Raw genomic sequence first — 22,247 nt, forward strand, 5'->3', positions numbered from 1 at the left:
TAGAGCCCGTCATAACATCCCATTCTGACTGCTTGCTTTGACGACCTTCGCAATTGTGATGGGTTGATTATTGCTATCTGCAAGGCATTCTGGCCGATAGAGCCCGTTTAGCATCAATGAGAAGTGTGTGGAAATCGATTAGAATCGATTGCAAAACATCGCCAGTGCTACGACCCATCTGTTATTTTTTCCCTCGTTCAGTGTCGTTTGACGGTGAGACGCCATTTTAGAATTGATATTTATAAAGAAAAAAACAGTTTCAGCTGCATGCCGTGTGTACCGTGCGTATGCGAAAGGTACGTGTGTGCGTACGCGCTCGTGTGTGTGTGTGCTGCTCTGGTGCATTTTACAATGAAGTGAAGAGTATATTGAATCAAAATATGGTCATTTGTGCACGTTAACTGGTCCATTCGCTAAATAAGTTCTATAAAAGTGAGTCACTGCTGCGAATTGCCCAAAAGCGCATAATTGGATGCAGTTATTCGGGTGAAAGTGTTGTGTGGCAAAAAAACGCAAGGAAGAAGATTGGCGAGTGAGCGAGAAAGATGAGGCAACACGCAGCACAGTGGGGTCGTTCGCTCTTGCGCTTGGTGCGCTAGTGTGTGTGAGATAGAATCCCGCTGAAGTTTTGCAGCGTGTGCGTGGGTCGTGTGTCAAACTGGTGGTTTGTTTTGTTTCGCAACATTCGAAGAATGCGTGTATTCTAATGCCACGAAGTGGATAATTGCAAGAGAATAGAAAAGTGACCAGAATAAAGTGTTATGTTTCTGTGCGTGCTAGTCGACGGTAGAATGGTTGCTGTAGAATGCCAGACGAGACGGGCAGCTGTCAAATACGTTCGCCATATTTTACGCAGTGAGATTTCGATGTAGCTGCACCATCTGTAGTGTGTTTTCGCTAGGCGTGGATCTTAAGCGTGTTTTGGATAGAATGTTACTTTGAGCGATCGAGATACGTAAGCGCTCCGCTGCCAGGCTGGTTATGTTTTGATCGTTGACAAGTGGTACTTGTTGTGTTGTCATCGTTCGTGCGCGTGTGTTGGTTGAACATATCGGTCAAAACAGGCGCCTTCTAATTCTTCCACTACTACTACACAACAAGTGTGCTGAAACGAGTTGTGATTGTGTGTGTTGGCACAGACTTATGTTTCCATGCGGGTAGGTTTATGTTTTTTTCTTTCGCTGATAAACTTGTACCATAAACATACGCGCCAATGATTGTGTGTTTAGTTTTTGGATATCTTCAATGAAAAGTTAAATAGAACTCTGTAAACAACTCAGTTTTGTGTTGGGAAGCGAAAGTAAGTTATTAGTTAACTAAACGCTTAAAATTCTTTCATCGCTAGCATTTCTGATACGTGTCATCATTCCACACGATTCCATTACTGTTATGACCCAAATATTTAACCACCGGTTTCACTTGAACAGAAGTTTGGAATGGCATTTATACTGGTTTTGGTCGTATGTGGATGTACATTTGCGCATTAGCATACAGAAATAGAGAAAAACATCCATTGGCCGTAGACGTGGTTTGAGGGTGCGTTGACCTAAAAAATTCAACTCAAAGTTAAGTACCGTCCCCTAAACGGATGAGGCTAAAATTATTTTAATCGTGCATTTAATTATTTCGGGCTGTACATTTTATTTGAATTGGTTACGTCAAATAAGAAAGGATAGCGATAAAACGAAATGGAATACATGTGCTTTGCAATCAGCTGCGAGACAGGAGCACCAGTGGACTACGTGACGTAATCCAAGGACGAACTCTCATGACCTGCAATGCATCCTTGTGTTCTTCGACCTTGAACACACCTCCAACCTTTCTCGCCCGTTTATGCACTTTTCGTCCTTCGTCGAGGAGATGATTTATGATAACGCCTCGGTATCCTCGGTCCCTTTTAAGCCGCGGCGAAAGCTGAAAGGGTCCTTTTTTCTGTCTGTCTGGCTACCTGCCAAAATGGGACGCATAGGGCATTCCTTCGGTTGAAATTTATGTCTTTGGACAGAATGGAAATGTTTCAAAATGCTTCAAACCAGACAACCATTTCTTTAGGAAACACGTTCCATTGAGAAAGACTCGTTAAAGATTACATGTTGTCGTAACAAGCAGATCGGATTGTAATTCATTTGTAATAATAATAGGTGTTCGTACACACATATTGGCCAATTGGTGGATTCGATGGATTTATTGGATTGTTAAACGCTTGCATAATAAAGGAAATTGTTGTATTTATATTTTATAAAGTAACCGTATTTTTCTCTCCGTTTTAGGAACAAAAAGTCATCATTACTAGAAGCTGGACCCTGGTAAAGTCTTATGAGTAAACAGTGGAGAAAATAAGTGTAGAAATTGTTCTTTATGGTGGTTGGAGAATAGTTGTGTTTGGTCTCCAACGGCTAGCCGCTGCCCTGAAGCAAAATGACCATCGTGAAAAGCAATACAACAGACGCCACAAACCCTGCGGACAACGCGAAATCACCTCTATCCTCATCATCATCGTCCTCCTCATCTTCCGACTCAGACGATGGTTCCGATTCGTCCAGTGATTCCGATTCTTCCTCGGCATCTACGAGCAAGACGAGCAGTAAGCAGAGCAGTGGAGGAGGTGTCCCACCAGAAAAGCTCCAACAGTTTAGTGTTATGAGGTATTGTGTACAACACGCGTATTACAATTGAGCCAGCCAATTATAAAAATTATTCCCGTTCTGTTTCACAGTTCCGATAGTGCCGGACTTCGAATGAAAATAGCTATTCCTCGAAGCCAGTCCAATGCGACACCAACGCCTTCACCAACGTCGCTAGGATCCAACCAGCAGCAGCTGATGCAACAAGATCTTCCGTCACCGTCTGCAGCTGATCGAAGAGGGAAAAATGTAGAAAATCCCCCAAGCGAAGGATCTGCAGCAACGTCCGCGCAACAGCTGCCACTTACCGGAGCCACTGGCAGCACGAGCGATTCCTTCAAGCAGGGCAATGCAAAAAAAGGATCCAACCCTAATGGGAAGAGTGCCATGGTGGAGGGTTCAAGCCAAGGAAGAACGTCGTCCACCCAACAAGTGTCTGGCGAAGGTCGTAAAACAATGACAACAGCGGCAGCGCTAAAGCAAGGTAGAATGTCTGATAACAGGGTACACGAGCGAGCAAGAACATCGCATACAAAGTCCAACAAACGTTCCTCCTCGGGAAATGGGAGTAGTGCGAGTCGGACGAAGAAAAGTGTTAGCGAAAGTGATTCCAGTTCACCCAGCTCGTCCTTCTCATCCTGCACGAGTAACAGCGATAGCGATTCGAGTAGCACCGCTGGTGACAATAGCAATCATAATCCAAGCGATAAATCTAAGCCAACGACAGGTCGAACGGCCACCAACGCAAGGACGACGACGGCAACGGCTGGAAATGTCATCGGCGCTGGCAAAAAGCAAAAAATTCTCAAACGAAAAAAGGTATGTCATTGTTGTATCCTGGAAGTATTTGTATTTTATTCACGATATAGCCTTTGTATGTACTGAATCGAGTAGTGTGAACCAAACAGAAAATGATGTTGTAATGTTTAAACATGACACGTAGTTTAATCTTTCGCAAATATGTAGGTAACACGGTTTTTTGTGTATTTTCTTCTGTCCGCACTTGTAACCGTAACAAGTGAATAATGAACACATGGTTCGATGCATGCGGCTTTACTCGTGATTATTTAACTACCAGAATGCTTTAAAATCTCCAATTCACCATCTTTTGCGATGAAAGTATGTTTTCTCTACCGAGTTGCTGAGTTTTTCCGTGCTTTAGTTTTTAGTGAGGATTTTGGAATGTTCAAAAATGTATTTAATTAACAAGAGCGCTTCCCCTGCGTACACTTGAATGTATAGATTGGTTATTTTTTTGTATATAGTTTATCTCGTGCAAATAATTTGAATTAAAATGTGGAATTGTTGGTTGGAGATTTTTGTTTACTTATAATTTTACTCTATTCTTTCATTTTAGGCAAATCGGACTATTACTTCCAGCAGTAGCGATGAAGAGGACGAAGACGAAATGCCGATTGGCCGTAGTGGTAGTAAAAGTGCGAGTCGCACCAACGAATTCACTACGTCCGACTCTAGCTCTTCCGACGAGGGTGGAAAAGGGTTGTCTGCTCTACGAGCGAAAGGGAAGAGTGCGCAAACCAAGCTGCCTGGTGTACCAGCCTCCGCCAAAAGTGGTACATTGTCCAGTAAAGAAGATGGTCTTTTGACGATGGCAACATCAGGAGGGACGGGTTTGTTACTTAACAGGCCCCCGCTATCGACATCAACGCCAGCAAAACAGCACGGAGTCGTTCCGCCCTCGCTCGGTGGCGGTACATCAACGGCAGGAGGAGACGGAGGACTTACGGCTGAAGGTGGTTCGTGCTCTAGCGACAATGATCTACCGGCGCTAGTCAGTGCGGCGATCCGCCGCGTTGAAAGTGGATCCGATGCGGAAAGCATCCGTGGATTGTCCGCTCCAACGCAACAGTACACATCCAGCCTTTTGCGTGACTTTGTGGTGAAAACACAAATGCTTGGCTCTGTTGGAGGAAATGGAGCAATTGCAGGTGTCGCAGGAGGCACTGCCGCCAACAGTGCCGTAAATGCAAGTGGCATTGAAGGTGGTAATGGTGGCGCTTCGCCATCTTCCTCATCGTCATCATCATCGTCGTCGGGATCCACGTCTTCTTCGTCATCTTCATCGATGGAGGAAGGAGCAGATCCAGTGATAGGAAGTGCTGGTCCTGGACCGGGAGGTGGTGGACCATTTCAAATAGATGTTCGTAAAATTAAGACTGAATCTCCCATAATTTCAACGGCCCCGAGTACTTCCGCCGGTCGAAACGCATCACTTGTAAATGGGCTTATTGCGGGCATGAAAGCCGATGCACAGATACCAGCGGCACCTATCGTGAAACGTCGTGGACGTCCTCCAAAATCTAGTTTAACAAACGCCGCAGCTCCTGCAGTTGGCACACGACCATCAGTTTCTTCTAGATCAGTTTCCATTCCGACCGTCATTGAATCACCCGATTCAGGAATTCTTTCCACGCACAGCTCTACCGGTTCGCCTAAAACTGACAAAACTAGACCCAATTTACACCTGAGATCTAACCTGGGCACGGGAAGTTTATCCTCAACCCGTCGCAGCAAATCAGAAGTGCGTGGGGGAGATTCGCCTGGATTGAATGCCATACTACCCGCCAGTGGATCGCCATATGGTGGAAACGCGCTATCTGCTCCAACTGGTGTCGGAGGTACTAGTCGAACGTCAGCCACGGCATATTCACTTTCCTCGTGCCTAGATCGAAACACGTACGCAACCGAGCGAGTTCTTTATCCACCGCGAGGACCTAAGAAACGGGGTGTTGGTAGACCTCCTAAGAAAGATACCGCGCAGCAACAACAATCATCTTCTGGAAGGGGGTCCGTAAATGGACCGCAAGCAGGTACTGCTTCACAGTTGTCGGAAGATCGGCTTGATCCTCACTGGCAAAAGATAGATATCAGCAAAAAGTTCCATGAACCACGACTCAGCGGTTACAAAAGTGATGGTGGACATTCAACAATCTGTTGCAGCAAGCGACTCGCCTCACAAAGTGGTTACATTAGTGATTACGGTGGTGTGGGAGCTAACAGTGGGCGCAGTCGTCTTTCGGGTTACAAATCGGACTACAGTTCACGATCGAGACGTAGCTGTAGCCGTGGTGCAGGCTACCGGAGTGACTACGGAAGGGCGAAAAGCTGTGGCTATCGAAGTGACTGCAGTACACGGCACCGGAAGCAGGTTAGGCGGAAACGGCGCAAGAAAATTGGAAACCAGCAACAGCAACACGAACAACATCACAACAATAATCTCAACGATCGAAAGAATTATAACGCGTCTAGCGATGGTGGAGGAGGTGGTAGTACAAAATCGGCAAGTGTTGGTGAGTTGGAAATCATGTTCATGGCCGGACTGACACTGGGGAGTACAAGCGATGAAGATAGCAGCAGTACCAGTAGCAGCACAAGCAGCAGCAGTGCTGAAAGTCGCGAGAGCTTATTTTCGGACAATTCGGGAATTGATCGTCCAGCAGTGAGTTCGGTGGACAAAGCTAAACGAGTAACGCCTGAAAAGGGGCGAAAAGGTAGTACGAAACAGCTAGATAAACCGACAACTAAGATGCAGCGAGCACCGCGTAAACCGACACCGCCGAAAACGGTTGCCAAAGGGCGCGTGATGAAAGCTTCGGAACGATCCGGAGTTCGTGGCAGCAAAAGCATATCCACTCCAACGATCGATCGGCGAAGGAAATCTAATCATGTAAAAGACAGCAAGGAAGACGAACATTCAGATGACGATGTGGTGGATCGACGATTTGGGGATCGAGGCCGCTCCAAACCATCGCAAGCGACTGTGAAGGAACCGCCACCTCTGCCACCTAAACCATCAATTGCTGCAACGGCTTCAGTGGCTCTCAAACAAAAGTCGTCAGCAATGATAAAGAAACCGGGCACCCGAGGTCGTCCGCCGTCTGTGAAAAAACAGCCAGGAGGAACTGGCTCTGGCAGTAACACCGCATCGTCCAGTAAATCGCTCGGGAGTTTGAATGCTTTACTCGCTCCGAAGAATCGCGCCACGCTTGTGCTTCCCACGAACAACTTCGATCGAGTGTTTGCTTCAATGAGCAATAAGCAGCAGCCATCTGGATCGGCCAATGAGTCTAAATCGGCCATCTACACGTTCTCCAGCTCGACTGTGGGCTCAAAAAACGCTTTCGCGACGTTTTTACAGCGTGGCGCAGCGGAGGGTGCCTCAAAAGACGACAACGATGAAAATAGAAAGTTGATGGCGGTGAAGAAGCTTCCCCTGTCGAAGGCAAACGTGATCAAAAACTCGGAGGAGTGTAATCGCAGATTTCAAAAGTCCAGCTCTTCGTTTGCGTTAACCGTCGGTGGAGGTGTTGGTGGCATTGCCGGATCGGTTGATCTGTTGGCGCGAATTGCGGATGGAACCATACCGAAAGCGTCACCAACTAAATCGGTCTGTTCGAAACGTAGCCGCAGGAAAAGTTGTACCAGCGATCGTTTGGAGGTGATGTCGGTGAAAAGCTACGGGGTGATTGGAAGCTGCGGTAAGATCAGGCAGAGACGGTTGAGTACGATGAGCCGGTGCAGTAGCCGATCGGCTGGATCGAGACATGCTGCGGCCAGAATGAAGCGACGCAAGAAACGGTTACGTTCGATGTCTGTCGCACCAGGTGCAACGTCGGATATGCTTAACGCAGGAGGAGCTGCCAGTTCGTCGGGAGTGGATTTAAAGTTCAATGTCGAGATCGATCGGTTGAGCGAAAGTTTCAGTGGCATGTGTCGTATCATTGGTGGACCGGATGATACGGGAACCTCATCAGGTGGCCGATCGGTGAGCTCGCCAGAGGAAACGACATCGGCAAACGTTCCTTCAGTGGCAGCGCCGTCCGGCAAAGCACATCAAACGAAGCGATCGGTAAAGAAAAGGAAAGCTTCGGAACATGTTACCGACTCTCCATCAGCGACGGGTGGAGGAAATGCAATGGGAAGTGGTGGAGCCGGTGGAACAGCAGGAAATGGAGGAGGCGGAGGTGGAGGAACGGGTAAACGACGTAACAAAAAATCGGTACCAACGCAGAGTCCTGATGATCATAAGCTTCCACTGAAGAAACGCCACTACTTGCTGACACCCGGCGAGAAAGGTAACAATAGTGATAATAACAGCGGAGTGGACGAAGTTAAATCAACGGGTGGCGGAAGTGGTGGTAGTAGTGGCACTGGGCTAGGAGCTGCTGGTTCCGGTAGCGGTTCTACCAATTCTAGCTTTACCGGTAGTCACACGGTGTTGAATCCGTGTGCTTTTACCAGTGGTCGATTATCGGTCAACTCTGCGGCAGCTGGTTCGGCCGTGTCAGGAGTAGCTACCAAGGCTGTAACACCGAAAAAACGCCACCTATTGAAGTCACCTGAACCTGGTCCCGTTCCGACCGACACCGAACTACAGCTGCAGCAGATAAAATCGAGCAATTCTCCACTAACGATCGTCAACGGAGGGATCGCAGGAACAGCTGGAGATATCGGAAGTTCACCGCCCGAAGGACCAACGGTTGGAAGAAAGGGAATTGCAGAGTTCGTCACTAGTGGTAGTCCGTCCAGTGGTATTGGTCATTCTACTACCGGTACGGGTGGAAGCAAAAAGAAGCATAATCGCCAACAGGAAGCATCAGGAACTTTGAGCCACACCGGAACGACTGAGAGCTCTGCTGGAGCCCATCATCATCATCATCATCATCATCATTATCACCACCATCGTTCGACACCACCGGCACGACCGTCTGTCATACAATCGTCTGCATCCGTACTCCCAACAGGTTCCGGTGGGTTCACTTCAACCTCTTCCGGTCCACCGCCGGGTGTGTTCGAACCAACGGTAGATCTGGAACTCGTGATACCTCCTCCCACGTCGATACCATCTCTCATTGCCAAAGTGGAGATGCTAGATTCGCCCCGTCTTGGCAAAGAATCGGCCAGTGCCATCGGATCTGGCAATATCACAACCAAGCTCGAATCTGACGAAATTCAAGTGCTAACTGCTGCGCAGCGTAAAGGTTTGGTTGGAGGAAGTGGGGTACTTGCAACCGTTACCCCCGCGACAGCTTCTTCCGAGAAGGTGCTGGAAAAGTTGCTCACCAAAACGGGCGCTCATCATTTGCTGCTGAAGAAAAAGCGCAAGAAACCAAACCGAACCGGCTTCCCAACGGTGAAGAAAAAGAAAAAGAAAACACCGGAAAGTGATCAATTGGACGCTGCGTTGTCGGTGATCGATTTAAAGCCGGAAGTCGGACCGGACCTGTTCGATTCATCCAACCTGACGCGCCATGTTCCGTCCGAAGCGGAAAAGACGCGCATGAAGGAAAAGCACCAAACGTCCACCGGCAAAAGCGCATCGTGTGATCGCGTCCCAAAGGAAGGTGAACCGACGGATAGCTTCATTGAGCGCCATTCGAGCGTTGGGAGGCCTCGTCTGTCGGTAGTGAGTTTGGAGAAGCTGCAGGGAAAACTGCCACTTGCAGCAGGAACACGTGATGTGGCAACAACTCCACCCGCAACTGGTGGTCGTGGTAGAAAATCGGTAATAAATCCACTCGCACCCGAACACCAGCTGATGCATCGTTCGCAGGAACGAGGCCGTAAAGATGACTCCGCACCGGTTGGTACAGGCCGCAAAGGAAAGAGAAAGTATGAAGTGCAAAAAGCACCACCGGACAGTGGTAGTAAGCGTAAAGGAGCTGTGACAGAAGTAGATAATCGTTCGGCGAAGGAACGCAATCGCAGCAAGAGCGTGTCGGCGTCGGTGGAACAGCAACAGCTACCAAACATCATGCGATTAAGTGAGAGCCTGTCGAAGGGTGCAGCTAAAGAAAACAAAGAAAACAGTAAGTTATCTTCCGGGCGGCCTCCATCAGCGGTCGGGAAGAAATCAAGCAAAGAATCTTCGGCGAGCAATGATACGTCTCCGGAGGGTGATAGCGCGGGGGCCATTCGGCGTACTCGCAGCTCTTCGGTAGCACTTGATCCGTCGGAGGTGAAAAAAATACATCAAGATGCGGATGATTCCGTCGGGAAAGGAACGTCCCAGTCGAGTACACCGGTACGATTGCATTCGTGGGCCGTTGCTGGCATGCATAACGAGGATTCGACGTCGCTGGATTCAATGCCACTGTTGAAGCGTATCCATTCGCGGTCAATCTCACGATTGCAGTCGGTGACAACGCCGACCGTATTGCTGGAACCGTTGGCAACTTCTCCTAAAACTCCCGGACGTCCGAGAGGTCGGCCGCGAACAACTTCACCCATCACGGCAACGGAAACGCCAAATTCTCCCACCACTGTACGTGGTCGTCCACGGACAGCGCTGGCAATCACCGGCAATACTTCAGTTGCGTCCACCGAGCGTGTTTCGTCGTCTCCGCTCAGATCACCGACGGCAAGCCCGACTGTTGGCGCTGTAGGTGTTGGTGCAGTAGCAGGCAGAAAGAAACAAAAACGAGATGGTCGCAAATCCGTTCCTCCTGTTATTGCAGAACCGATCGAAAGCGCTCATCTGGCGCCGAGAGTAAGCGCTTCAAAGTCTGTTACACCGACACCACCAGTAGGGACTGTAATTCCTGCACGATTGAAACGTGGGAAAAGCGATGAAATTTTACGTTCTCAGCAGCACGAAAAACCTGCTAAGAAGGTTAAAAAAGATAATTCCGTTTCCGTAGAACCATCGCCCGAAACGGTGCATCCCGTGTCGAAGCGACACCCAATCACATCACCGATCGTGGAACCAGTCGAGCCAGAGGAAACAGCACATATCCTTAAGCCAGCTAGCTCGACCGAAGAACTAGAACACGATCCGCTTCCACCGGATGAAGGACCATCGGACTTCCTGCGGTTAACCGACACTCCATCGCCAACTTCTTCCGGCGAAACGCGTGAATTACCTTCGGGGTCGGGAGGACGTGTGACGAGCAAAAAGCTACCTCGCAAGAAATACATTACAGCGGGCCTGTTCTCCGATTGCTACAAGGATGATGGTACCGGTGGAGAAGGTCGTTCGGGACCGAAAGCGCCACCGGAAACGCTACTTCCTCCACCAGCCTATTGCGAGCGCTTTTTGCGACGTACAGTGCGTGACTTTCAGCTACCGTACGATCTTTGGTGGCTACAGGAGAACGGGAAACTTCCGGGTCGAAACTCTGTACCCAGTTGGAACTACCGGAAAATTCGCACCAACGTGTACTACGACGTGAAACCGAATCCATCGACGGACAACCCACAATGCAATTGCAAACCGGACAGTGGCTGTCAGGACGATTGTCTCAATCGCATGGTATACACTGAATGTGTACCGGAGCACTGTCCGTGTGGTGATCGCTGCAGGAATACTAGCATTCAGCGCCATGAGTACGCCCCTGGACTAGAACGGTTCATGACGGAGGAAAAGGGATGGGGTATACGGTCGCGAGAACCCATAATAAAGGGTACTTTCATAATGGAGTATCTCGGTGAGGTAGTGACGGAACGCGAGTTCAAGGAGCGTATGCGAACGCTGTATTTGAATGACACTCATCACTACTGCCTGAACCTGGACGGAGGATTGGTGATTGATGGTCATCGGATGGGGAGTGATTGCCGGTTTGTGAACCATTCCTGTGCCCCAAACTGTGAAATGCAAAAGTGGTCCGTAAATGGGTTGTTCCGGATGGCACTGTTCGCCCTGCGTGACATTCTGCCGAACGAGGAGTTAAGTTATGACTACAATTTCAGCCTGTTCAACCCTTCCGAGGGACAACCATGTCGCTGTGGTTCGGAACAGTGCCGTGGTGTAATTGGGGGGAAATCGCAACGCATCAAACCCATTCCGCTCGGTTCGTCCAACGGCAGTGCGGGACACCGCAATCCATCCGAGGCCGGTACCGATACGGACCCCAGCAAGTCGGGCGCATCTGATGGATCTGCTGGTGCAAATGGACCGGGAAGTGGTAGCGGACTGGTGGTCGAGCTGAGTCCTCGTAGTGCGGCCCGTTCGCGCAAACGACAAGCGAAGAAAAATCAGCCGATTGTGCATCTTAACGGCACACCTTTACCGACATTCCATCCGCCAACGGTTAAGGAACGTGCTCTGATAGCCGAACATCATTGCTTCCTGCTGCGCAATCTCAATAAGATCCGCCGTCAGAAGGAACGTGCAGCTACGATGGTATCGGTCGGAGGAGCTGGTGGTGGTGGTGGTGGTGCGGGAACGACTGCAACAGATGGTGGTGCAGGAGCAACTTCGGGAGCCGATCAAAACAGTTCTGGAAAGCCGTCACTTGCATCTCAGATTTCCGCATTACGCTGTCCGCGCAATATTCGCACACGAGGACTCGCCTTCGTCGAGGATGATCCGGAGCTGGAGAAAACGGCACGCATCGCAGTGGCACTGAAGGATATTTGCACCGAAATTGCCACTTTGAAAGGTAAGATTCAAGGGTGTTGTTGGGGAAAAAAATAAAGCTAACATTATTGGTTTGCTATTTCAGATGATAAAGGAACGCCGTACATCAGTAAACTTCAATTGCCGTCGAAGAAGAAAATTCCGCTATACTATGAGCGTATCCCGAAGCCGATCGATTTGGCACAGATTGAGACAAACATCGAGCAGGGTGTGTACCGTATGCCGAAAGTGTTCGAAGATGAGCTACTGATCATGCTCAGTAACGCGATCAAATACTTTGGTATCAATTCACCCGAAGGAGTAGCATCGGAAGCGCTCAAATCGCACTACTATACCTGCAAACAGCAACAGGTGCCGAAGTTGCAGGCTTACATCGGCGAAGAGAACGAACTTCTGCGAGGTTTCGTACCGAAGAAGGAACCCGAGGAGGACACAGGTGTACCGAAACCTAAACGTGGTCGTAGACAGGAGCAAACGGAGGACATTATACGGTGCATCTGTGGACTCTTCAAGGACGAGGGTTTAATGATTCAGTGCTCGAAATGTCTCGTCTGGCAGCATATCGAGTGCACCAAGGCAGACCCAGCGGTGGAGAACTATCTGTGCGAAAAGTGCGATCCGCGCGATGTAAACTATGAGATTCCATTGAATGAATTCACAGAAGAAGGTTACCAATACTACATCTCGCTTATGCGCGGTAAGCTACAAATTCGTCAGACGGATACGGTGTACGTGCTGCGAGACATACCGATGTCACCGGACCCGGACAACCCGAGTGCACCGGTGCGGAAGCATACGTACGAAACGATTGGTAAGATCGAGTACAGCGAGTGTGACATCTTCCGTGTGGAGAGTCTCTGGAAGGATAAGGATGGCCGGCGGTTTGTGTATGGCCATCACTATTTGCGGCCCCACGAAACGTATCATGAACCGACGCGTCGTTTCTATCCGAACGAGGTGATGCGGGTACCATTGTATGAGGTCATTCCTATCGAGCTGGTGGTCGATCGGTGCTGGGTGCTCGATCCGATCACTTTCTGCAAAGGTCGCCCGGTCGATAGTTCCGAACCGCACGTTTACATTTGCGAGCTTCGCGTTGACAAGAGTGCGCGACTGTTTTCGAAGATTTCCCGCCACTCACATCCGGTTTGCATGAAATCGTACGCTTTCCACAAGTTTGAGCAAAAGCTTAAGATAGCAAAAACATTCGCTGTAAGTAATACGTGTGCGATTCTCCGCAGGCGCTGGTATTCTAATATATCGGTTTATATTTCAGCCTCACGATCTTGGTTCGCTGGCACATTTGCTCTCGATACGAGACAGACAGAAGAAAGGCTCGAAGAAGGATGATGGTAACGGTGGACAATTGTCGACTGGGTCGGCCAGCGGATCTTCCGGTTTCAGTGGTGCTGGAGGAACTCATTCGAGTGGCTCGAAAAAGATGACACCGATCATACAGCTGCTGCCACCACCGCCAAAGGTGAGTTATGGTCACAATAAATCAATAGTCAATCTCAAGCATTCATTTTGATACATAATCATACACGATCTTTTATCTGTTCATAACGCTGTTCAAATACTACAGCTGCTCAAACAGTAGGGACACAGCTAAAACATCAATCATCAATTATAAAAGCTAAGATTAACTCACACATGTCATTGCACACAAGATTGCATTCATCTAAAAACAACATTAAAATATCTCACCCAACCGTGTCGCAATACGATCACACATAACGTAAACATTTCTCTTACTTGTCTTTTTTTTCTCTGTTTTGTCTTTTCTGTACTCCAAAGACTGGCTTGAGCACAGAACGAACCCTCGCGGTTCAGCCTTCGACGGTGGAGGCAAAGCCGAGAAGATCAAAGGTCCATATACACTGTTCGATAAATAGTTACTTTCTCTTTACCGTATAAATGCTTCTAAGAGCCTATTTCATCTAAAACACTGATCAAACGATCAAATGAGCTCTGCAGTTAATAAACGCTTTGCTGACCGCGAAAAAAAACAATGCTTTGCTGAAAATCAATTTACAAAACCATCTTACTAATAATATTTTATTATTTTTTTGACACCATAGACACTGGCAGAGAAACGGAACCGGCTGGAGCAGGTGTTGTCCCGCTTAATGCAAAAGCTAGCGCTCAATCCGAACGCGTTACCGGTGGTGGATATATCGTACCTGTTGACGGGACGCGGTGCACGTCTCCGACGGACCAACAACGCGACACCGGTGCCGGTTATTTGAGAGTGGGTTCGTAAGAGAAGAAAACGGCGTCGAAAATGGAAACGATGCTACGACTGAGCGCCCAATATCAGGGACTCATAGTTTCTTCTCGCGGATACTGCTTCATATACCAGGCAAAATACCAAAACCTGATGGCACAATGCCTATTGCAAACTGTTCTCTTTCACCAGATAGTACGTCAGCGTTTTGGCGCGCAACAAGGGTGCAGCTTGGTGACCGTGTCACTGCAAGGTACTCCTTCGTTTACGAGCCAAACAAGAAAAAAAATTTCCGCCAAATTTCCGTCGTCTGTCGGTGAAAGAGATAGTCTTGCTGGACGGAGGCTTATAGACACAAGGATAGCGCACTTGAACCCCACGACAAAACTACAACTTATTGAAGTTAATAGCCTTTTTAAACACTCCAAGTATATTTTCTAGTGGTGGTTCATGTATGTTCTCCTTTTGCATCCCAACAAGGATGCTACCGAAGTTAGAGATTTTTTTCTATACTCATACACACACATACGTACTACATCTACACTTATCTACACACATCAATACACGCATATACTCATACATGCATCAACAATACTTACACCGCCCCATGCTGTACCTTTTTTGATAGGCTTTTTTGTATTTATTTTTGTTAAACGCTTTCATGGACATGTTTGACCATCGGAATAAGGTTTGTTAGTATTTTTTTTTGTTGTTGAAAGGTTGCCCCTTTTAACCGTGCTTAAAAAGGGTAAAAAGGGGAAGCAAAAGGATCTCTCTTTTGTTGCTTTACTCCCCCAGGTTCGTACAGCCGTATTGTTATTTATTTGTACGAATTGGAACAATTTTCTTGACACTGTATGGTTTTCGTTAATATTGGTATAACAAATTTGTTGTAATTATTATTATTACGATTCGTATAAGCGTTTAGAATTTGAAATCAGTTTTAATCATACATTGAACTAGAATTGAATACTTTTATAACTGTACCTTTAACTTTCGTAGTGTAAACAGCATGTGAGGAATGAACATATGTTTGTGCCACTGATAGGCATGTAACATAGAGAGAATAGCGAACTAGAATTTGGAAAAATCTACGAACCCGAAGTGGATGTTAAAACTGTAAATAGGTAATGCAAAAAGGGCCATCATCGATGCCAAGGATATTTAATGTAAAAAGAGAGAGAAAGGGAGACAGGGAGAGAAATAAAATGCGTTTGAATTTGCCTACAGAACAGTTGTTGCTGAGACACGAAAAAATCTCCTTTAAAAAAGCCTCCCCCCCCCCCCCCCCCCTCACTCTGTCAAATCACCGAATCGAATGGACTGGATAATTATTAGGTCATAGGCAATTAGGCTTTAGTGTGGTGTAAAAAGAAATACATCTATTTTTCTGCCGCTCCAAAACACACAATGCACCAACTTTTGTAGGATAAGATGCAAAACATTAGTGTACACACAGACGCGCGCACTTGTGGAACAATGAGGGAACATTTGAAATACAGTAATACAAGTGGATATCAATTTAATAACTTATTAAGATCAGTGTTGAAACGCTAAGCAAGTCAACAATGCATAGTAAAGCACGCTTTACATTGAAGATTTCCCAAACACGACGTGCATCCAACCTTGAGGTGTCGATTAATCCTACGCAAAAGGACTAACTTGTACAATGCTTCATGCTAATTTAAATGAAAGGTTTAATATGTGAGTGAGAGAGAGAGAAAGAGAGAGGCTTTCATTTGCGATGGGGAGTAGTATAGAGGGATTAAGGTAGAAAGTTAAAAAGAGGTGAGAAAAAACAGGAAACCGTGGTGCTAGACAGGAAATTAATTACACACACCCACATTGCAGCAGCACTTAGACGCGCTCTATTATTCTCTGGAAATAAAACAAACCCACATTTTTGGATCATTTGTTCAGAAGTGAATTAAACGAAACGTAAGCGCCACTTCCGCTTATCGGTATCCTATACAATCGAAAGAAACGTCACACGTCGCTGTTAGATGAGTAAATTCATAGTATTACGTTCTCAGAATTGTGCACTGAGCTGTCACTCCTTTCCAAACAAGCGATCGTTTGCGAATCGATACCGTCATGAGTGGTTGTGTTGATTCAATCGTGTCGTCATCGTTTCGATCGAGTGTTGTGATCGGTGGCTTTTTGCACGTTGTTGCATTACTCATCAGTTGTACCTGTCATGATCACAGGATTAAGATCTTGTCTTTTCTCGTTAGCTGGCGTGATGTGTTAGGTCTCGGACCCAAGCTGGCTGAGGTGATTTCTATTACGTAGACAAAGAATGTAGAGAGTGAGTAACAGTAAATGCGAACGTCTCAAGTGTATGCGTTTAATATGCAACCTAACCTCCTCCTTAGTGGGTCATACGCGCCCTTGCGCGGACGACTAATAGAGGTGGGAGAGAGGAATTAAGGAAACATGGAATAAGTTCCCAACTATTAAACCCTGAAATGCACAATTGCTCGTTCATTTCAAGTACGTCCTCTAGAGAACGCATCCGTCCGTTAACCTTGTGAATGCTTTAAAACACTTTCCACGTGATTCACAACATTATTTGGGTGCGAAACTTGGGAGCAAAAAGTTCAGCGAAAGTCGAAATTCAAGTTTCCAATCAACGGCCAAGATCATCTCACCCTCAAGAGTTGAAAATGCCATTAACCTAACGGTGGAAGCGACATTTTGCGTCGTTTATTTCATGCGCAAACGAAAGCTTCAGCTGCAATATACATTAGTATTCACTTCCAATCCTGGTTTCAGTCCGCAACCCTTCCGTAGCCAATGATCTTCCATACCTTCCGATGGGGAGATCGTTGTAGCATAGTAACTTTGTAGAGAGGAATAACAACAAAAATCATAACACAAATGACTCATAGAACCGGTTGTCGGATCGGAGTTCGCGGTTCATGTGGTTGCCGGATCCTCTTGACGAGTCACTTCTCGTCGAAGCTCTCGGCGACTCACGTGTGGTACTGATGTTCCTGTTTCAAGGGCCTTGCACGCGTACGATCAGATACGAACGAGGAGATTTATAGCGAAGATGAATGCTAATTGCGTATGTACCGAGGAGTGAGTGTGTGTGTGGTTATGAAATAACTTTACATACATAAGGTGAGGTTTTGAGGTTAGAATACTTGTTAGTAGTATCTCTGCACCTAGGGTTTGTGTCAATATTTTAACATACCTTCACGTACTGGAGCTCTTCAATGTAAAATATATCACGTGGAAAGAATCTGAGCGAGAAATGTAGTAATTCAAATCAACGATCACATTAGATCATCAATCCAGTTTTTGCCATGGCACACTCGATCAACGTAGTGAAAAGACCTGTCTTGATACTCGTCATACTTACATTCTCACCACATGCGAGCTCTCCGTCTTTTCCTTTCCATCTTCGGTTCCTGTCTCACATTATCCTTCTCCGCGGATGGAGACGCGTGGTGAATCATCAATAAGAATCATTAGGGGCAGGGCCACGAGAGTTGACAAAATGCTGACAAATTTGTCAAATGTCAATATCACCTTGTTAACTGCGAAAAACCACTATACCGTTGCCGCGCACACAATTCTACTCTTTGACAAAATAAATTGACAAGAACATGATCGAAGCAGCTTTCGACAGCTGTTACCAAAAATAAAAAAAAAGTTTTATAATGTTTTATTTTTTTTGTGTAAATATTAGGAGATTTGAAGAATAATGATAAAATATAAGTTATAGTTTATTCAAAAGTCAAGCTTATGTACTTTAAATGCAAAAAAATAATAATTTCCGATAAAAAATAATATTAACATAATGCCTTAATTTTAGCAAGCGGTCAGCATTTCGTCAGTGTTTTGCCAACTTTTTGTTGTGGATTTTCTATAAAATGAAGTTTGACAAAAGCTCACAAAAAGTGGCAAAAGCTCGGTTTTGACAAATTTGTCAGCATTTGGTCAGCTCTCGTGGCCCTGCACCTAATCATTCTCATGATGTGTGTGTGCTTTTTGACATTCTTTTTTAGGAATGGATGGAAGGTGGAATATTCAAACAGGTGGAGAATGCTCACAATCACCAAATTATCAACGATGTGTAAATAACGAGCAGAATCCGCAACCAGGTGTGAAAGTACTTCATGAATTGTTGTGTGAAAATTACACACCAATGTAAGATGTTTCGTGTTATATCAGCGCTGATCTTTAGGAAAGTCAACCCCCAGAAGTGTGGGTACTTGTACGCGCGGTGGTGATTCAGCCACGATCTGAATTTTTAATCAACGAACCGGATGCTTGTGGAAGGAATTCGCAACAAAACCATGTTGGTAATCAAATTAGCACACTGGCTATTAGAGACATCTCAACGAGAAGGAAAGAATGCACTTCGGTGCGCTTCAGCTTGAACATCCATGTATTGGTAACAGCTTTCCGAGATGGTTATAAAAGTTTTAAGTGTCAATTGATGCAATGCGTAACATTTTGAACAATGATGTTAAACATAAACGCTTCTTAGAAAAAATTAGATACTTTGGTAAATTTTGTGACCCTTTAAGAAGTTTTGTAAATAAAACATATGCTGCAATTTAAAATACATACATTAAAACCCGCAAGATACTAGCAGACGTTCCCTTCTCGAGTGCTGCTCAGTGTAAATCAACTCAAAAATACATCATTACACACCTCCAGTTACTGCCATACAAATGCATCGTCACGGCAAAAAAGCACGTGACTAATTTCTGTAATAAACTTCCCTCGGGCGTACTGCACCTAGCGCGCCATGACTCCAAATTGCGAATTAATCGAGGCAAAAGCAGCACGGTAGCACTGTGCAGAAACGTGAGACAGCTGCATTTAGCTCAATGGCAGTGCATTTTATCTGTGTCCACCTACTCGCCAGATGCACCGTGGATGTAAATAGGTTTATTAGGAGCAGTTTGTAATTAGTGTTGTGTTAAATTTTTCACGACGGTGATGTTTCTCACGCTCCCCAGCACGCACGTGGCGCGCGATCTAGCTCAGGTTAATATTTTAGCAGCAATGATCGATCATTATTTATTCAAACACTTGTTTTTGTGCTGGAAATATCATGCTGGAAAAATTATTATTCATTTCTTCGCTTGCGTTGAAAATTGCCGCCGGTGTGATAAAGTTTCTAGAAACGGTGCGTGCGTTTCATGGTTTCAGGTAACAAGCGGAGGAGGTAGCAATTTGATTTTTTCAGTCGCGGTTCAAGCAAAATGATCCGTTTCATGACTTTCGTTACCAGGACAGCATCCATGTATAGAGGTAGAGAACCAAATGTTCCCTCTTCGTAGATCTTCTAGTTTTGTATTCATTAACATACACTATTAAACGTTTCATCTCTTTCTGTTTGTCAACCTGTCTGTCACTTCAGACAAAATTCTTCAAAAATTACCCGTGTCATCATATTTGATACCAGGAGAACATCCACCGCAGGAGGTAACGTTAATCAACATCCGTCATCGTATTTGCATATGATTGTCCCTTTTTCGCTTGTTATCGTTGGTAGTTAGGGCAGCTATACTATCATACACTTGAAAGCGATCGATACAGTGGAGGATCAATCCCCTTGGAGGCCCAGGGCGGAATTATAGTCTAATTTAAAACCGATGAAGGAGGGGGGGGGGGGGGAGGGGGGGGCAACTTCGAGAAGCTGCACGTGGTGGAATTTGCAACCAAAGCATCCAAGGAGCACTTTGGCATCGAATTGGTTCGCTCGCTGTGCATCTGGGAAATTCTGGGAATGTGGGTTTTTTGCAAGATTTAGCTAATTTGCGAAATTTTGCTCTAAGAAAAATCGCTGCATGTCTATTTGCACGGATAGATTAAATAAACGCAGAGAAGAATTTACTCCGTGACTCGATCCAGACAGAGAACTCGCCAAAAATGACCAATTTTTCAAGCTCCTGATACCAGGAGAGCATCCAACGCAGGAGGATGCTTTTCCGTGTCGATCGAGCCAGAAAACGCGCCCAAAATGACCAGTTTTTCAAGCTCCTGATATCAGGAGAGCATCCAACGCAGGAGGATGCTTTTTCCGTGTCGATCGAGACCGAAAAGTCGAAAAAAACTGACCAGTTTTTCAAGCTCCAGGAGAGCATCCAACGCAGGAGGATGCTTTTTCCGTGTCAATCAAGACAGAAAACTCGCCAAAAATGACCAGTTTTTCATGCTCCTGATACCAGGAGAGCATCCAACGCAGGAGGATGCTTTTTCCGTGTCGATTGAGACAGAAAACTCGCCAAAAATGACCAGTTTTTCAAGCTCCTGATACCAGGAGAGCATCCAACGCAGGAGGATGCTTTTTCCATGTCGATCGAGACCGAAAAGTCGAAAAACACTGACCAGTTTTTCAAGCTCCTGATACCAGGAGAGCATCCAACGCAGGAGAATGCTTTTTCCGTGTCAATCAAGACAGAAAACTCGTCCCAAATGAACAGTTTTCATGCTCCTGATACCAGGAGAGCATTCAACGCAGGAGGATGCTTTTTCCGTGTCAATCGAGACAGAAAACTCGCCCAAAATGACCATTTTTTCAAGCTCCTGATATCAGGAGAGCATACAACGCAGGAGGATGCTTTTTCCGTGTCGATCGAGACAAAAAACTCGCCAAAAATGACCAGTTTTTCAAGCTCCTGATACCAGCAGAGCATTCAACGCAGGAGGATGCTTTTTCCGTGTCAATCAAGACAGAAAACTCGCCAAAAATGACCAGTTTTTCAAGCTCCTGATACCAGGAGAGCATCCAACGCAGGAGGATGCTTTTTCCGTGTCAATCGAGACAGAAAACTCGCCCAAAAAGACCAGTTTTTCAAGCTCCTGTTACCAGGAGAGCATCCAACGCAGTAGGATGCATTTTCCGTGTCTATCGAGACAGAAAACTCGCCCAAAATGACCAGTTTTTCAAGCTCCTGATACCAGGAGAGCATCCAACGCAGGAGGATGCTTTTTCCGTGTCGATCGAGACAGAAAAGTCGAAAAAAACTGACCAGTTTTTCAAGCTCCTGATACCAGGAGAGCATCCAACGCAGGAGAATGTTTTTTCCGTGTCAATCAAGACAGAAAAATCGCCAAAAATGACCAGTTTTTCATGCTCCTGATACCAGGAGAGCATCCAACGCAGGAGGATGCTTCTTCTGTGTTAATGTGTTAATGTGTGAAAACTCGCCCAAAATGACCAGTTTTTCAAGCTCCTGATACCAGGAGAGCATCCGACACAGGAGGATGCTTTTTCGTGTCAATCGAGACAGAAAACTCGCCAAAAATGACCAGTTTTTCAAGTTCCTGATTCCAGGAGAGCATCCAACGCAGGAGGATGCTTTTTCCGTGTGAATCGAGACAGAAAACTCGCCAAAAATGACCAGTTTTTCAAGCTCCTGATACCAGGAGAGCATCCAACGCAGGAGGATGCTTTTTCCGTTTCGATCGAGACCGAAAAGTCGCCAAAATTGACCAGTTTTTCATGCTCCTGATACCAGGAGAGCATCCAACGCAGGAGGATGCTTTTTCCGTGTCGATCGAGCCAGAAAACTCGCCCAAAATTACCAGTTTTTCAAGCTCCTGTTACCAGGAGAGCATCCAACGCAGGAGGATGCATTTTCCGTGTCTATCGAGACAGAAAACTCGCCCAAAATGACCAGTTTTTCAAGCTCCTGATACCAGGAGAGCATCCAACGCAGGAGGATGCTTTTTCCGTGTCGATCGAGACAGAAAAGTCGAAAAAAACTGACCAGTTTTTCAAGCTCCTGATACCAGGAGAGCATCCAACGCAGGAGAATGTTTTTTCCGTGTCAATCAAGACAGAAAAATCGCCAAAAATGACCAGTTTTTCATGCTCCTGATACCAGGAGAGCATCCAACGCAGGAGGATGCTTCTTCTGTGTTAATGTGTTAATGTGTGAAAACTCGCCAAAAATGACCAGTTTTTCAAGTTCCTGATTCCAGGAGAGCATCCAACGCAGGAGGATGCTTTTTCCGTGTCAATCGAGACAAAAAACTCGCCAAAAAT

General features: G+C 46.2%; 1 protein-coding gene across 1 annotated transcript; it reads left to right on the forward strand.

The window, feature by feature from the left end:
- Positions 1 to 2,418: 2,418 nt before the first annotated feature.
- LOC128310094 (histone-lysine N-methyltransferase ash1) lies at positions 2,419 to 16,154 on the forward strand. The gene is made up of 7 exons (XM_053046645.1): positions 2,419 to 2,645; positions 2,717 to 3,443; positions 3,982 to 12,025; positions 12,089 to 13,215; positions 13,280 to 13,483; positions 13,801 to 13,872; positions 14,085 to 16,154. The coding sequence occupies exons 1-7, from the start codon at positions 2,419 to 2,421 to the stop codon at positions 14,250 to 14,252; spliced, it is 10,569 nt and encodes a 3,522-aa protein (XP_052902605.1). The 3' UTR covers positions 14,253 to 16,154.
- The last annotated feature ends 6,093 nt before the right edge of the window (positions 16,155 to 22,247 follow it).

This window comes from Anopheles moucheti, chromosome 2 (assembly GCF_943734755.1).
Source record: "Anopheles moucheti chromosome 2, idAnoMoucSN_F20_07, whole genome shotgun sequence".
NCBI lineage: Eukaryota > Metazoa > Arthropoda > Insecta > Diptera > Culicidae > Anopheles > Anopheles moucheti.

What these genes read in the sequence shown, in the direction of transcription:
- LOC128310094 (XM_053046645.1), top strand. Translation starts at nt 2,419, where the DNA reads ATGACCATCGTGAAAAGCAATACAACAGACGCCACAAACCCTGCGGAC. An exon ending in AGATAGCAAAAACATTCGCT is followed by an intron (nt 13,216 to 13,279) that starts GTAAGTAATACG and finishes TTTATATTTCAG; the next exon opens with CCTCACGATCTTGGTTCGCT. An exon ending in CAAAGCCGAGAAGATCAAAG is followed by an intron (nt 13,873 to 14,084) that starts GTCCATATACAC and finishes TTGACACCATAG; the next exon opens with ACACTGGCAGAGAAACGGAA.